General features: G+C 41.2%; 1 protein-coding gene across 1 annotated transcript; it reads left to right on the top strand.

The window, feature by feature from the left end:
- The first annotated feature begins 6,308 nt into the window (after positions 1–6,308).
- LOC137298241 (solute carrier family 49 member 4 homolog) lies at positions 6,309–14,765 on the top strand. The gene is made up of 11 exons (XM_067830415.1): positions 6,309–6,914; positions 8,551–8,641; positions 8,864–9,027; positions 9,382–9,445; positions 9,915–10,009; positions 10,798–10,927; positions 11,522–11,630; positions 12,111–12,178; positions 12,337–12,455; positions 12,960–13,142; positions 13,883–14,765. Exons 1-11 carry the CDS (start codon positions 6,572–6,574, stop codon positions 14,044–14,046), a joined length of 1,530 nt encoding a protein of 509 aa, XP_067686516.1. The 5' UTR covers positions 6,309–6,571; the 3' UTR covers positions 14,047–14,765.
- Positions 14,766–18,989: the final 4,224 nt, after the last annotated feature.

Raw genomic sequence — 18,989 nt, forward strand, 5'->3', positions numbered from 1 at the left:
GAAGTCTCGGTATTATTCTTTCATGATTGCTTTAAGTACCAATACGTTTAGGCAGGATATATCCCACTTATATTATCACCAAACGAAAGGAACTTACGCTAAAAACGACACTTAAAAAGAATGTTATTTATACTATTGTATGATTGCCATGCCTGATAGTCCGTCAGTTGTCATCTGTTAGCCATTACACATCTTCCTAATGTTGCATTCCATATTCTCGACGCTTTCCACAACAGAAGTTCTCCTTCCTGTGTTTTTTCTACTTGGGACAGCCGTGACCCCGTGACATGGGATATATTTGATACATACTGTGTTGACGGTTCGGTGGGATACGTAGCCTTGTGGTTAAACAGCTAGCTCGTCATGCCGAAGACAAGGTGTCGCGAGGTTCCCCGCATTGGTATCATATGTGAAGTGTATTTCTGGTGCCCCGCCGTGATATTGCTGGAATACTGTTTAAAACGGCGTTAAACCAAACTCACTCACTGTGTACCGTCAAGCAGTGTGTCATGAGGTTTTCTTTGCTGCAAATATGACCCTTTCGTAAGATATTTTATCAGGTATTCCAACTGCAGTTGTCCTTTCACAAATATAAGTGATTATAATCTACACAACTACAAGCAAAACAAACATATATTTCTTTCAGCTGCACTTCTAAATGCACTTTCTTTACTTTCTCATAAGGGGCGATGGGGTAGCCTCGTGGTTTTAACCTCACTCGTTACAGTTCGATTCCCCAGTGTGTGAAGCCAATTACCTGAGTGATATTGCTAAAATATTGTTAAAAGCGACCTACAACTAAACTCACCCAGCAGCAATCAAGACCTCTGTTCACTATATACAGTAAACAAAATATTTACAATATTTCTATGTGCGCCTTTTTGTAAATGGCTCTTCACATTCCTGTTCGGAAACGGTATATTTCAAACAAGGATAAATCAATGTACTTCAAGTTACATGAGTCAACACCATTTCCCAAGTACTTGCGTTCAGATACATTTGATCCGTGAAAATCATGTTTAGAATGGATCTTCAGTAACCAACGTTTGTCGTAAAAGAAGTCGGGTGGACAGGCTCGTTGACTTGGTTGACACATGTCCTCGTATCCCAGTTTCCTAGATCGATGCTTCTGATATTGATTACTGGACTGTCTGGTCCAGACTCCCGATATAGTTGGAATATTGCTGACAACGACGTAAAACTAAACTCACACACTCGGCCGCAAATATCGCAAAACATGAAAAACGGAAAACTGACAAGTAAAACTAAAACATGTATCAAGACCTTTGTGACTATGAAGACATGTCGCATTCAAAATATATTTATAAACTACAGAGAGGTGTATGTTGTCTGTTCTAATGCTTCGTGTTATTGCATTTTTATGGAATCCGAGAAGGGACATTGTCGCGTTGTCGCCCTTTCAAAAACAAGCAAAATTAACCAAATCGCGACAAAGCGACAAAGCGACAATGCGACATTTCGCCAATTTGTCGCGTTTTGAATAACATTTTCTCTGTCAAAATATGTCGCGTTGTCGCATTGTCGCGCGCGACAACGCGACAATGTCCCTTTTCGGATACCATACTTACATGTTACATGTATAAACATAAACACATATAGTCTGGTTCATAATTATTGAGAATTTTTCTTCTTACTTTGAGCTATCCTAATATAACACCTCAACTGATTCACTGATACTTAAAACTAAGTAATGGTATAAGGGAGGTAACTCATCTTGGCCTACTGAGTATAGTACAATTAGAGTTACCTCCCCTGAATTTGTAGCAGACGTCATTTTCCTCAGCACTGTCAACAATGTCTGCTGAGGATAAAAGAAGGTTGATTTTTGAGTTGTGTAATCAAGGAATTGATGATGTAAATACATTGGCAGAGAGAACAGGAACTCCTCTTTCTACTGTGTATAGGATTAGGAAGAATTTTAAAGAGGGAAAGGATTTTGGGCACCAGAAAGGAGCAGGGAGACCCAGAAAATTGGACTTCTCAGATCGCGTCCGGCTGGGAATTTTAGCGTCTAAAAAGCAAAGGGCAAGTATCTGCAACATCAGGTATGAAATGGTAGAAAGGGGATCAACAGTTGTATCAAAATCTACAGTTAGAACAAATTTGATTGATCTTGGATGGGAGAAAAAGACTGGAATTCCTTCTCCTCTCATGAAACAAGAACATAAAGACAGGCGTGTTGAGTGGTGTTTGGCACATGAAAACTTTGACTGGGAAAATGTGATTTTTACTGATGAAAGCTCAATATGGGTATATCCCAATAATGTGAAAATATGGACAAAGTCTGCGTCAGCACCGTTGTATCACGACCTAAATACAGCCCAAAGTTTCATGTATGGGGAGGGATATCCTTATTAGGAACGACCCCGCTGTGTGTGTTTGAGGGAAATCTGACAAGTCAACGCTACACTAACATATTAGATAATTTTCTCCTTCCAAGTGCACATGTGTTTTATGGAAATGACTGGATTTTGCAGCAAGATAATGATCCTAAACACACCGCAAAACATGCCAAGCAGTGGTTTCAGGAGAAAAATGTGACTGCATTACCATTTCCTGCATATAGTCCTGACTTAAAGCCCATTGAGAACATTTCGGGGATGATGAAGGAATGTGTGAATCAAATGGGGTTGACAAAAATTGAAGACATGAAGAGAGAAGTAGTCCGATACTGGGACAGCATAACTCACGAGACACTAACATCTCTGATAGGAAGTATGCCTACCCGTCTTAGACTGTGCCGTGAAGCTCAAGGAGACTTGATAAAATATTAAATTGTTACCTACACAACATGAAAAGGTCAGTTCACTTTCACAATACATTCAATTTTATCTGATTTGTTCTAGTTTAATAATATGAAATGCTTTAGCTATTCTCAATAATTTTGAACCATACTGTATAATTATACCACACACCACACACAGGAGACCACACACCGAGGGATGTGCCTCGGGCTCAGGTGACTGACGTATGGTCTGTGATCTCATTATTCCTAACACCTTCAAACCAGCTTATATCGCTTTAGCTACAATGCTACATTGATCATTTCTTAGGCGTCGTTTACATAAGATATTACCACATTTTTTCACTGTCTTCTATGGAATCCGAGAAGGGACATTGTCGCGTTGTCGCATTGTCGCGTGTCGCGTTTTAGTCAATATCTTATCATACATGCTGTGGTCAATATTTTAACAAAGCGCGACGCGCGGCAATGCGTGAATGCGACATTTCATCAAACTTTTATTAGTTACGGCGGAATGTAAACAAAAAAACTATCTCAAGCATGATTATTCTTCGATATTGTTAAAGGGTTCAGATAGTCAGGGATCGAAATCAGAACAATAATAAATGAACGTACATCTAGCCGCGTGGTCCAGAGTGGTTGAGTGTGGTTGCTTAACGGAATGGTTCTATTCAGACTGACCCTTTTGCTGAAATTATTTTTTGATATAGCAGCCGTAGGTTTGAAACGATACAAGTACATGTGTATCGCTGGATATAGTATTCGTCTGAAAAACTTATGAGGCATATTGTGAATCAGGCTATGTGCTGGATTGATAATATAGGATTCAAACGGAAATGAAAACGGGCATCACAATACATCATTGTAAAGAAATACCGTGCTATTTATACCAATAATCTTTGGGTGAGTGGAGTGGAGCGGCGAGAAGAGTGAGAGGAGTGAGGGAGGGAAAGCTGGTTTCTGGCACTACAAGTGTACGCAACTCTACAAAGTGATGTCATTGTTTCTAATATCCTACTGCTAACAGTCCATTTGTAAGGCGTTTTCCAATTATCACGTTCAAAGCCGACCTACACTGTCATTGAGGTGACGGATGGTTAAGTGATATCTCATTCTACTTGGTATCCATCCACTGCTGGCTGAACAGAGGCAGATCTCAGACAAATTCATCAGCGTCGGACAGGACTGTACCACGAAACTGTCAGGAGCCACATTATGGAACATAGTGACCCATTCGAGCACACCACCTGATGAATTTGCCGATGTGGCTTGAATTTTAACAATATTTTAGTTTTTCACAACCTGTAATCACAACCTGCCATCGAAATCTCCAAAGTGATTAATGTGTATGGTGCTGGTATTCGAACGTATGATAATAACTATCTGGTGTGACTAAGAGACTAACTCTGCTCAGCAAATTGCCCCGCCTTTGAATGGCAGGGGTACAGTGCCCCATGATTACAATGAATAGTTGCGCTACTAATTCGTTTTGCTGCCAGAACACACTTGACTGGCTAAATACATTTGCAATATGTAAAACAATAAAGACAGATTTGCATTAAGTTCAAGAAGAGAAGGCCCATTGCCATTTCGAGCACTACTTCATTTTAAAAAACTATTGGAGGTAACGAAAGACCAGTGAAGTCTGGAATAGAGTATAACATTTTCTGCGCATGCGTAGATTAATTGACTTTCTACACATGCGCACCGATAACAAAAAGGGCGACAACGCGACAATGCGACATACATTTTGTCGCATTGTCGCGTGTCGCGTTTCAGTCAATTTGTTAAATGCATACTATCGCGACAGTGCGACATCGCGACATTTTGACGCGATTATGTCATGTGTAACAAACAAACCATCAACATAATTTTAACATGGATAAGACTGTGGAATATACTTTATGGTGCCATTTCTTAGTAGCCCCGCATCAATACCGGGCAGCTTCAACAAACGGCATATCATATTTCTGAAATTTGTCTTTCTCAGGGCAATGAAATGAAGCGGAGCTTATACTGTTGATCATTTTGGGTAACGTGTTGTCTTTTAGTCATTTAGTCACACATTTCTGTTTGATAATGCCCTCCAACCCAAACATATAAACTGTATGGCATGGATTGCACTTACGTATTATCGTGTATAGTATGTTTTGTAATCTGACAATTTGTTTCTTAACAATTCCAAACAAATTTAGGATGCAAACATCTTTAGTGGCCAATACGTCATGGACACATGCATACATGAATCACATTTTGCAAGCGATTTGTTCAAAACGCACACTTGTTATCATCAGATTGTATATATTAGTTCAAAACAGAACCTTAATAACACGAGCCTGTTTAACAGTTGACCTGCTCTGTTTGTATTTGTTTATTTTCACTTTATAACAAACACTTTTTTAGTTCACCCACGATATGCCAGTGTTCAGTTTAAACCTGGCTGCATTTCCAGGCCTTGTGTCGTAAGTCATGTCCCTCACCAAATATAGCACTAACTGCCTCATACCGTCGCCTACACTACTGCTGCACGCCAACAAGGCAATGCAATATTACACAAAAAACCGTTTTATTTACTAACTGAAGCGATCTTCAATTTTCAGTTGTTGGTCATTCAACTGAACGTGAAACACAGGATAAACGATAAATATAATGCCTTGCTGGTAGACATTTTGCTGTAGTATTGTAAAAAAGACGACGTCGTAAATCTAAAGCTTATTCTCTCACTCACTCACTGATGCTCAAATATCCATTTACATGATTTCACTGTCATATGGTCAATAAAGTCATATTATGATCTGCGGATGAACGCTATTGACATCAGCACTGACAAAATAGGTTGTAACCCAGTTGCACAAATTTGTGGTATCACCTTTGGGATTAAGCGTAAGCAACACACATATGCACATACTGTCGAACTGGTAATCACTGACCCAGGTGCAGCTCAGGAACGAGGACCACAACACGACACTGCTGTTGGTTTACATATAGAACAGAGCTGTATTATGACGGATATTTGTATAAATGTCCATCAATGAATATAGTCAGTTTCAACATGCTTTTTAAAAAGGTTCCAGCTGTGCATGGACACTGAGAATGACAAAAAAATCTACAAAACTGTATACCAAAAGGGACCTCAGTATTCCAATATCTGCTTTCTTTATCTGCCGCACCCGTAACTATGAAAGGTTTGAAATTATTTTCAGTGACCCGCGATTGTCGTAAGAAACGACTAACTGGATCGGGTGATCGGACTTGTTTACTTGGTTGACTCATGTCATCGTTTCCGAATTTTGTCGATCGGTACTCATGCTGTTGATCACTGGACTGTCTGGTCTAGAATATTAGTTGGAATATTGCGGCGTAGAACTCAGTCACTCACATTCGGAATGTAAGATGTCAGTTTACCTCGCCGCGGGAAGCCATCCAGCTCAGAAAGACGTAAAAGGTGCTTTAATCGCATCTTGCTTTGATACTAGCCACCGATCCGTCACGCTTCAGTAAAACCTACAGGGAATGATGCCGCTATTTACTTTTGATTAGTACTGTAACACAGACTGATACGAGAACACTGTGCGACTATGTAGATCAGTGTGTCAGCAACGCCATATCTAGGGCGTTGCATACTTGTGAAGTCTAAGGCACGTGTTGAGTAATACGGTTATCCGATATGGCTTCACTATTGTGACGCAATCACACTCTGGTAGAGCGAGACGATGACCGTTTGACCCTTTGGAATTAGCTCGGTCAGTGGTTTTGAAGTGAGGAGAGCTGTTGCCCGCCCTCAGTCAGACAGTTCGGAGTAGCAAGATGGAGGACAAGGAGTGTATTGATGATCTACCTGTGGTTGGTGGAAACAGAGTACGAACAGCACACAGCCCCAACTCATCCCAGAAGGTAGCAGACGAGGACTGTCCCTTGCTGGACTCCACGAGGAACATTAAGTCCTACAGACGACGGTGGTATGTTCTCGCTGTGTTCTCGTATGCTGCGTTTCTTCAGTCAGGAGTGTGGAACACATTCGGACCCATTGCTCAGTCAGCTAAGGCTGTGTTCGGGTGGTCGAATGCCAGTTTAGGCATGTTGAACAACTGGGGGAATATTGTATACATTCTATGTATGTTCCCAGTTGCCTGGTTGATGGATGTCAAAGGTATGTATAATATACTCTCAGTTGTATAGTATAAAATGTTGAATATTGAAACCGCCTCATTCGTTACAAGTGATACACAGGTTTGAACCGATCTCCAGTAATCCGTGCGTGTTGTAAGAGGCAACAAACGGTACTGGGTTGCCAGGCTCGTTGACTTGGTTAACGCGTCATCGGGTCCGATGAGCGTAGATCGATGCTCATGTTGTTGATCACTGGACTGTGTGGTTCAGACGCGATTATTCACAGTGTACCGCCTTGCAGCTGGAATATTGCTGAAACTATTCAACAATAACTAAATGTGTAGAAAACAAAAGGTGTAGACAGCTAAATGTGTAGACTGTTGTCACTCACTGTGACGCCATACACATGATGACGACATCGATACTACTGTCATGCGTCGCCCTATGGCACCGTTGTTTTAGATTATATAAACTGTATATTAAATTCCCTCACGGGTGCTCTGCAATTCCACTGATGTCCCGAGGCGTCCCTACGCTATGTCTCCTCCGCAACTCAGTTATAATTGATAACAGATAACACCAATGTTTCACAGTTTTGTACATAACAGAAGATAGTGTCACTCTCTGTACAGAATTACGTTTCGCCTTGTTAGATACCTTGTCAGTCAATACTATTCACAGCAACCGAATACATCAGCAGTTGCCATGCTGTTGAACATAATTTCCCATATAAAGACAAACTTACTGGATGGGCAACTTCTTTACAGGGGGAGAGACCTGACTCGCCTGAATAAAGAAGTTATTCATCCTTGAGGCTTGACCTTATCTGATACTACAACTTCTAAACATGTCGCTCAAGGAAATTCTTATGTCCAAGGTCCTCACACTTGTGTTACGTATGTGAGAAAAATGTATTTTCTTTCTTTGTCAGTCACATATCATTGCCAATACAGCAGCGAGACAGTTCTTGTGGAACCTTGATATATGTGAATTAAAATATTTCTAACGACTATGTGCGTCAGTATTGTCCTCATGAACATTACTGGAATCAGATATCAGACAAATGTGACAGACGAGTGGAATAAATAGTAAAATGATAGGTTATTCAAGACGGGTACGATAAACTCTCTTCCACGTCAATGAAATGTACTTAGAAACACTGCATGGACAAAGGAAGGTCTGTTTGGTGGTTGTTTTAGTTATTTGGTATGTATTACATATAAATGCGACCCGTGAAGGTCCCGGGGTACAATAGGCCTTCAGCAACCCATGCTTGCCATAAAAGGCGACTATGCTTGTCGTAAGAGGCGACTAACGGGATCGGGTGGTCAGGCTCGCTGACTTTGTTGACACATGTCATCGGTTCCCAGCTGTGCAGATCGATGCTTATGTTGTTGATCACTGGATTGTCTGGTCCAGACTCGATTATTTACAGACCGCCACCATATAACTGGACTTTTGCTGAGTGCGGCGTAAAACTAAACTCACTCACTCACTCACTCACTCACATATAAATGTGCTCACCTTTCAGATATTATGTTATTATGTTATAGGACAAGCGCATCATTCCGGAAATGTGCTTGCGGACTTATTTTATTTGCAATTTTATTGCAAATTTGTCCCACGGTGACCTGCAGGTGAGCTTTGAATGTATTGACGTCACTTCCTCATTCTAGGCCTTCGGGTATCCATGTTGCTGTGCAGCGTGACGATGGTGTTTATGACGTCCATAAGATGCATCACGAGCGACCCAGAGCCAGCCACATGGTCAGTACGTATACACCGCCGCTGTATGTACTTCATGTGCTAACATTTCCAGCACATACATATTTTACCACAAGTCGTATTTCTAGTGCGGAGAACGGCACATAACATATTTCTATTAGTAACAAAACAGTGAAGCAACACACACCAACACTTACCTTTCTGTTACCTTAGGACATTATGAATGTTCGTCCCAATGCTCGACGGCTTACATCTTCTTCTCAGGTTGATAAACGTTGCAGCTATTGTGAATGGAGTAACTAGCACTGTACCAGTCGCTGGCCCCGCCCTCCTCTCAGCCACGTGGTTCCCCCCTAAACAGAGGGCCACTGCAACAGCCGTGTCAACTATCTCCAGCTCCATTGGCATGTCAGTCAGTTTCATCATTGGTGGGTTTACATTCACACTTACATCATCAATTGTGCACGGTGCATCGAAAACGCAGTTCCGGTTCTGAATATTTCAGCTTCTGAAGGTCATACACAGACTTGAGATGCATAATTTATTATATAATTGATAAATATTATCCTTAAGAACCTGCATACAATTATTACTCAATACAATCAACAAAGGATGGACAAGGGTGCTTCACGGGGATTAGACAGCCAAACAAAGAAAGAATGATTCTTTTAAAATATCTTTGAGGATTAATGATACTGCTCTTACATGGTTCGGTGTATCTAATTTCTCGTATCTCATATGGAGGACAGTTTTATATTGTGTACAGTTATGTGTATCTGCAGGTCCGTTCATGGTGCCGCAACCAGAGGAACCATCCCTGAACATGACAGACATGATTTCTTTAAAGTAAGAAACGCATCCATTCTATTTCTAAAACACTTGTACTGAATATGACTTCACAAAATAAACTGTAGCTTGTTGCTTCGCTTAGTCACTAAATATAAAAATATTTGATAGTCGTTTTAACATTGGCCATATACCAGAAATATTCTCTTCATCTTGCGGAAATAATGATTGCACAATTGCAACATAGGAATTAAAGGGTGTGCCGCACTAACGATTTCACACAGTTGACAAGAGTGCAATATCTTCTTTGAGAAACATGTTAGAATTTGTAAAGATGATGGAAGGCCAAGTCCTAAGGATAGCCAACTTCATTTTTGCAAACTAATACTGTTATCATCACTTGTATGATAACCGCATTGTCCATCCAAAGGCCTTGGTTCTCCTTCAGAGTGCAACAGACATGTCAGTTTGGCCAATAATTGCTGTCACAGCTATCCTTAAAGCTAAAGCCTAATGATGTGAATTACAGTTCGTCAAGTGAGATGAACTCCAGTGGGTTCAGTCTGACGCCAGCCGCTAACATATCCGAGGTGAGAGGCGGCATCATGAGACTCATGTACACAGGTGATCAACGTTTCCCCAGCCTCCAACTGTTAAGAGATACGAGTACCTCGTTAATATTTTTTTTTGTTAATCGTATTTACTATTTCTCTACCTCGTAATGTATGTATATGTTTTGTCCTGTGTTTAATGTGCATCATTGCAATATGGAAACATCCGGGTTCTATTCCAACATGGATACAATTTATGAGTGAATGACCTTAGCTTTACGCAAAGCTGTATAGCGGCGGTTTGTAGCTAGTCGAGTCTGAAACCAGACAATCCAGTTATCAAAATCATCAATCTACGCAAGTGGGATACAATGACATGTGTCAACCAGGAGGCGAGCTTGACCAGCCAACCCCTTTACAATGACTCGCCTTTCACAAACATGGCTTCTAGTCCGGATCTTTAATTTCCGGAGATAGACAATTTCTGAAGATACTTTTTGGTGCCTTTGAAGAGATTGTGGACATGCCTCAAATATTTGAGTTTATTCGTAAGTCTGCATCTTATAAATTGGTGTATATCACTACAGGGATGAGTGTCAGTGTGGTTGTCATGAATTAAGCTTCTAAGGGCGATATTTCCTTCCAGTGTGAATAAGACACTGGATATCCGATTGATGCCTCTAATGGTGACATTATTTCACTGTGCGTGTGTTTGTGATGCATTATATTCTTCTGACGACGATACTTTCTCTCAGTATCAATGAACACCCCTGTCTGAACCATGCATTATGCTTAATATGGTAAATTGAAGATTATGTATGGATTGTTTGTCGCTGTACTCCACATCTTTGTTGTATACAGAATGTGCGGCGTGTGTGCTGCTGCTGCTGTTGGTGGTGGTGTACTTCCCCGCCAAGCCCCCGTCTCCACCAAGTCTCACAGCGTCCATAGACAGGACGAGCTACCTGCATGGGATCAAAGGACTTTTCAAGTAAGACTGTCGTTGATCTTTTTCAAAAGTGCTACTCACACGAGACACTGAGCTCCTTACTGCCTGTGTGTGGATGGGGTAGTCTTGTGATTAAAGCGTCCACTGGCCCCACTAAAGACCGATTCTCCACATAGTACAATGTGTGAAGTCCATTTCTGTTACCCCCCAGCATGATAATGCCTGAATATTGCCAAGAGCGACGTTGCAAAGCCTTAAAAAATTACAGTCAGTATCCTGATTGGGTTTACCTTCAGTGCTGAATCCTGCGATTGAACTGGATAGACAGGATTATCGTGCACTGTTGGATGTGCATCTCATTTCGACATATACAGCTGCAAATAAAATAACAGTATTTTTGAAGCGTCGCAATTCTTTATTGTTTATCACCAGTTCATATATCACCAGTGAAATCTCGAAGAAGAATATGTTGTTAACAAATCTGAAGCAAATGTGGGTTTCTAACCCAGGACCAAAACGAATGCGTCACATTGTGATTGTTGAACTGCTGAGGTGATAGTGTAGCTGCAATTAAACTCTCGTGTGTAACTGAATTATCACATGAAATATCTTTAAGGGCTATTTTTAATTGTGCAGACATAAACGTTTCCTGGTGATACTGGTCGCCTACAGTGTCCCGACGGGAGTATTTGGCGGTTTGGGGGCTGCACTGGACATGGTCCTGGATGGTGTCGGAGTGACGCAGGTAATGATGGTGGTAATGACGGCAAAAATGACAAAATTGCAGCATAAACATTACCTTGTGTATACAAGTGATCTGTGGGTTTGGGATACCTGTGAAGATCCTTGCTAAAATTGATCTTCAGCAACCAAGTGTCTTCAGTGTCGTAAGAGGTGACTAAAGAGATCGGTTGGTCAGGCTCCTTGACTTGGTTGACACATGTTATGGGTTTCTGATTACGTAGATCGATCCTCGTGGTGCTGATCACGGGATTGTTTGGTCCAGAATCGATGATTTTACATTTACACGTCTGTCGTACAGTTTTGGTGAATTTACACATAGAAATGTTGCATTGACCTTTAACTGTGTTACCCACCTTGTTATTGCTGAGATATTACTGACAGAGACGTGAAACATTACATTTCTAAACTGTACATTCGGTGTGTTGGATGTGAAGTTTCATGAAGTGTAATCACCACTATCCTCTCCACTATTTTCATTCAGTACCAAGCTGGATGGATTGGGTTTTATTCCACGGTTGGTGGCTGTGTTTCGGCTCTTCTGATGTCCAGGTGTGTATATGTATGTCGGCATAACGCATGCGATGCAAAAAAATATATTGCAAAGACCTATCGTTTATCTTATCGACGTGCTAGAGTTGACTGCAGCGACGCTCAGGTTACGCTCGAAACCAACAACTGTTGTCCAACTCTGTGTTCTCTGTTTCAAGGATTGCGGATCAGTTTCTACGTCACATGAAGATGATGCTCCTGTTCCTGTCCGTCTCAGGAACAGCCGCCAGTGTCTGGTTTGTTCTGCTGCGCATGTCCTTTATCCCCGTAAATCTAGGTGAGTTGATGTATATTGTGACATTTACCGTACGATCATGTGGAGACACTCTGTGTGTATGTTATTTTGTAGACAAGCATCTGCCCGTTGAACAAGTGGAATCAGACGAACTAACTGATAATCGTCTGCTCGCATCTTGCATTCTACTCTCCCATTGTCAGTGTACCTGTATCTCCATGACGGCCGCCGTAAATACTTCCGTACCCGTGAATATCCGGGATAGTAGCCAGCCAGCGGGATCAGGTGGTCAGGTCCTCTGGCTTGGATGACACGTTACCGTATCCCAGCTTCAAAGTTCAATCACTCGATTGTCTGACACAGACTAGATTATGTGCAGACCGCCAACATATAACTGGAATGCGGCGTTAAACAACATAGAAACTAATTCATGCCAAGTCAAGTCCACATACACACATTTAGCTGAAAATCATATATATGAAAATAGAAACTGAGTGTGGCATTCGAACTTGGTAAAACATAGTCAATCTGATTCTCCTCCATCAGGGTCGCTGTACCTGTCCTGTATCTTGATGGGAGTCTTCATCAATGCTACTATACCTCTGTTCTTCGAGCTGGGGTGCGAGGCGTCTTATCCAATTGCTGAGGGAGTGACGGTCGGTGTCCTGACCATTGCCAACAACCTGTCTGGTGTCATCTTTCTGTCAGTACTGCAGATCCCAAGAATAGGTAACCCCGAGTCTCCACATCTCCGTAAGGTCGTGACGTGACTGCTATAAGTAGTTTGCGTTAGTCCAGAGTTTTATTGCATAATCCGATCACTTCAGATGCCATCTTTCCTGATACCGTATCCATAAACGTATTCTGAAATATCAGGACCACCCGTAGAAGCAAAGCGCATTGGTATCTTCACGTTCAATAACGTGATTCCAGCGTTTTACTATTGTGATGGTGAAACATATGCTATGACAAACTCATGCGTGAACGTTTTACAAATATGATAATATTTTTGTACACCAAATACAGAATTGCCAGCTTTATGAAACATTTCCAAAATACATTTAAAAAACAACAACAACAAAACCTGCATAAACAGAATTCCACAAAAACAGACTTCTGCCGTTGTGTAAAACGAGACAACTTTTCGTAGAACTCATATCTAAAGGATTTCGATAAGGTTGAGCCTCTGTATCAGTTGTTGCATAGTTCGTAGACCTGGAGCTCTGCGCATACAAAAAGTAATGCGCACGCCCAAACATACAAAATCAAGCACATTTGCATGTATCAGAAAAAGTAAATGTATATCTTGCATGTGTGACCTTAAGTATGAACTTCTGAAATTTACTTTCAAATTGTCATTGAGTCAAAAGAGTTTCCACATGTATGTAATCTTATAGCTAACTATTTCGAGGTAAATGTGACTGCAGTATCAACCATTATATTCCAATGTGCCGCCGTATCTGTTGCAGGCGTTGTGTGGATGCCCTGGGCGACTCTGGGCTCTGTAGCAGTAGCCGTTCCTCTTCTTCTGTTGTTCAAAGAGAAATACACAAGGACTGACATCGACACACACAGGATAATTGTTCCAGAATCTGATCCACATGGTGTTTCGTCGATCAATACCAACACTTAAGTTGGTTGACAGGAAAGCATTGCACATACTGACAGAATATGTTGAAAGGCAGATGACCGGTGAACAGGTGCTTGGTGTTGGTGTGTATCTCCTTGCAGTCTACAAGGAGTGTGAGAGTGATCACGCATGAGTTAGTTAGTTTTATCAATATTGCAGCCAGATCACGGCGTGAGACCCCGGTAATGGGATAAACGGAGTAAAGGTTTACTGGTCTAGTGAACTGTCCAGACAGGTGTCATTTTGTTAGCTTGTATATATATTATGGAACCGCTATGTTTGATACGACGTCATTCGCTTGTCACGTTCATTCCGACCTTGTTGACACTGCGGTCCCAATGTAGATAAAACCGTTACTTGCAGATATGTTATCGAACACATGTCTTGTGATCTCCTAGGGTTAAATTCCATACAAGAGTCAGCTGCGCGATGTGTTTGATTTTACGCCACACTGCCTTTGGTGTAATGGTGACTGAGAAATGTGTAAAAGCAATGACATAATTCACAAACACGATATGAAGAGATACATGACTGTTTTGACTGTTTGTACGAGCATTAAAACAAGACACAGGATGATATTTCACTAGTGTACTCATTAGATCTTTTAGCCATATTGATGTAAACAGGTAATCCCTTGTGGGAGGCTGTTCTTGGTGTTTACACTGGTGGTTGACAATGCTATTGCATCGCTGTTGTAAGTTAATAAATCACATATTTTGGTTTGTTGTCTCATTGGATGGTATTTAGTAACGCTACAACCGGTCATATGCATGTGCAGAGTTGATAGTCCATAAAGGTCTGCATATTATTTACACACTAACACAAAAGTAGAACATTATTCAGTATTTTCAAATATAATCAAATATGAAAAAATACAAACACATGCAACACGTGAAAATAATTGAACAATGTGCTTCAGACAAAGGTATATGAGAAGTACCACAAGTGTGTGTGTGTGTGTGTGTGTACACAATGGATGACATAACTATCCACTTGCGAAAGAGCATAGAACACATGGGATAGAAGCCTCGAATACAGGTTTAGAATGGGTAGAATACATATAGGTATAATGAATGTTTCGTTAATCCATTTAAATGACTTAATATGACCAAAGTAGAACCGTTTGGCTGTGTCGCTCCACATATCTTTTTGCATTGGAAATCTGAGCACCTTTGTCCATGTTCTTCGAAAAGCTAGAAAGAACTTACACGTAGTAACAGTAAACTCCTGTTTGTAAACAAACCAGAACTTTATCACTTAACAAGATATGCTATGCAACGATGGTCGACCTCTTTGGAACCTCATTTTCGACTACTTGAAACGGATTCAGGGAAATCACAAACTCTCATCGTCTTCTAAGACTGCTTCCCGAGAGATGATTTTCGGAATTCCCCTAACTATTCGCAACTTTTCTGGCTTTTCTGTCGGGATTTACAACTTTGTTATCTGCTCTTTGTGGCAAGCGTATAGAACTTCAACAAGTGAATGCTCCTGTTGTTTTCGTCTATACTCTAGTGTACTTCTCTCAGGGTCAAGAAAAAGAAAAAAAAACTTCATTTTTTTCAACGTCAGTCTTCTCAGTGCGACTGACACGAAAACCTCCACGTATCAGTTCTTTCTTTGGAACCGTAATATATGTTATTAGGGCTCCACGCGAAATGATTCACGCCTACCATCAACCTCTGAGTAAAAACTAGGAAACTTTTCACTTTTGCGGTTCAAAGAAAACATGCGAAAACGTATCAGTGTTAACTAAGCATAAACAAAAGTTAAGAAAAGTCTGAAATAATGCTGGATATTCCTTACTAAGTAGTCAACTCCAAATGCTTTGTTTGATTGGCATTTTTAGAAGCTGGTGAGTAATAAGAGAGTAAGATTTTTTATGGATAACGGCTTCTTTATTGCATATGATGCGACGTTTCGGTATGGATGCATATACCGTTGTCAACCAAGAGTGAAGTAATACAGCACAGAATAGACTTATATACATGAACAGGGATAAAGCAATAACAACATCCAGGTATGAATCAAAGCGGGGATTAACAACAACAATAATGGATGGTGCATGGTGATGATCTGACAATAAGAGGAAGTCAGTGGTGAATGTAGCCGAAACAAAGCATACATGGCTGATAGGGCAATTAGTAATGATGGCTGGTGAGCTCTGATCTGTTCATTGTATGCAGTTGGGATGAGATATCCCTGATCTCAGTTTATTGAGGGCTTGTGTCTCCGGATTTGAACTGCTTCTGTCAGTTTTCTTGGGGTGAAGTCCTTTTGGTTTTTGGATAATATCTTTACATTGTCCCAAATTATGCTGTGGTTGGGACATTTGATGATGTGGTCGGATATTGCTGATTTTCGATCTGATTTAGTTGTAGATGATAAATGTTGTTTGATTCTGATGTTTATGGGCAGGGAGGTTTCACCTACATACACTTTGCCACAGTCGCAGTTGATTTTGTAGACGACACCTTTCGGTAGCTGATGGTGTTTAGAGGTGTTTCTTCCATTAGCTTTCAGGAGGCTTTTCAGTGATGTAGAGCAGGTAAAGTAGGTTTCAATGCCTGTTTTTTGCTTTAGGAGACGGCTGATGTGGTTGGAGGTTTTTCCAATGAAGAGCAAAGAGATGCGAATAGGTGCTGGTTCAGGTTTGTTGGTGGCCTCGTTTCTTGTTGGATGGAGTGTGGATCTGATAATTTTATCAACTAACTTTGGCGGGTAGTGATTGAACTTGTTGAAAACATGGCGGAGGTGCTCTATTTCTGCAGTAGGACTGTTGGAGGAGAGGTTTATGGTCCGTCTGGTGAGGGTAGAGATGATTCCAGTTTTGGTTTTCAAGGGGTGGTTGGAGTCGAAATGAATGTATTGGTCAGAGTGGATTGGCTTTCTGTAGACACTGGTTTTTGTCTTGTTATCTGGGGTTCTCTTTACAAGGACATCTAGAAAGGGAAGATGGCCATTTGTTTCTGTTTCTAAAGTGAACTGGATCAGGGGTTCTGTTGGTTGAGGTGTTGCAGGAGGGTAGCTGGGTCTTGGTCTTGACGTAGGATGACAAAGGTGTCGCCAACCTTTCTGTACCAGCAAGTAGGTTGGATGGTTGAGGTGCTGAGGGTGTATGTAGATTTATGTGAGTAATGGGGACAGAGGGGAGCCCAGGCCGTGGACTTGTTCGTAGTAGTCGTCTCCCCAGGTGAATTATGTCGAAGTGATGCAGGCAGAGGTCAAGGCAATGGTGGAGTCAATGGTGAGGTTGGTGTCAAGGGGTGTTTCCAATTCAAAGCATGGGTCGTCGGAGGATTTGCAGTTTCGTGTATGGGGACAATTGTGAAGAGGTCCACAACATCATAACTTAGGATCTAATCAGCTTCGGTTATTTTCCGGAGTTTAGTACAGAAGTTACTGGAGTTGGCGGTAAAGGAGTCCGCTGACGATAAACGTCGCATCATATGTAATAAAGAAGTTGTTATCCATAAAGATTCTTACTCTCCAAATGCTTTCAAAATGTTCCATCTACAGGCCATGCGATGTATTATATTTCACTTTCGTGGTACAGGTTCTTTTATGAATCTTTAACTATGACATTAACAAGGTATGTTGATTGACTGGCCAAGAGAAGACAGTTGAGCGTAGTGCAGTTTTGACAACCATGCAGTTTTGACAACCATGCAGTTAGTGAAGCACTTCCTGGGATGAAATACACCACATCATATAAACACGTTCATATGTCCTATTAGTTTGTATCAAAGTCCGTCAACCACACGGTTTTCCCTGTATTCTGTAATTCAATTTTATGCGGAAGCTCCAAACTAAACGAGTCTACTTTTTCCGGCCTCAGAATCTCCCTTGTCACTGGGTCTTCTAAAATAATTTCAATTATTTGTTTCAATCAAAACCAACATATGTTCAGCAGTTGCTGTCATATTTTGTGCCTCTCCGGTGCCGAACAGACAAACCGATCTGAAGCCATCAACTGAAACAGAAAACTACAATAAACATAATTACCAATATGTTCTGCATAGTGGGGCATATTAACACTATTAACATTCAGATGAAACACTGGTTTATGCTTCATCTTCTTATCTCAAATATGTTCGCCTCCTTGGTCAAGACCCGTGAAGGTCCCGGGGTAGCATAGGCCTTTAGCGACCCATAAAAGGCGGCAACTCATGTCGTGATGTGACTAGCTGACTTGGTTGACGCATGTCATCGTTTCCCAATTGTGCAGATCGATGTTCATGTTGTTGATCACTGGATTGTCTGATCCAGACTCCATTATTTACAGACCGCCGCCATATAGCTGGAATATTGCTCACTCATTGGTCAAGCAGATAGACTTCCCAAATAGCAGAATATTGGTGGTTTAATCCCCTGACCAAACCCCTTGAAGGAATGAACGTGCAATAATCTTTAAAACAATGGCAACCCATTTCGTCTCTCGCCTTCACCACCTTCCCAACGCCATCCTAGCTTAACCACCTGTCAAAAATAGTGAGTATAGTTTTATGCCGCGTTTAGCAATATTCCAGCAATACCACGACAGGGACCTCCTCAGATGGGCTTCACACATTGTATCCATGTTGGGAATCGAATCCTGACGTGACGAGCGAATATTTAAACCATCGCCCCTGACAAAAAGAACTCACGGAAAGAAAACGATAGATCATTGCATTTGGGCGAATATTGTCTGCGTGGGATCAAATCTGTTTCCATCTTTGTGTTTTCTGTACAACTGATTTAAAAGTGATAACTTTCTTTTGCCTGGTAGTTTAGATAAAACCCTTCATATGGGTGCAACGCGCGAAGCCCATTTCTGGTGTCCCCCGCCGTAATATTGCTGAAATAATGCTAAATGTGTCCTAAACTATACTCACTCGTCACTCACTCATGCAAAATAATATCAAGTCTGACCTATCCCCAGCAACCAGTTCCGTTTGCTCTAATAG

This window comes from Haliotis asinina, chromosome 10 (genome assembly GCF_037392515.1).
Source record: "Haliotis asinina isolate JCU_RB_2024 chromosome 10, JCU_Hal_asi_v2, whole genome shotgun sequence".
Taxonomy (NCBI): domain Eukaryota; kingdom Metazoa; phylum Mollusca; class Gastropoda; order Lepetellida; family Haliotidae; genus Haliotis; species Haliotis asinina.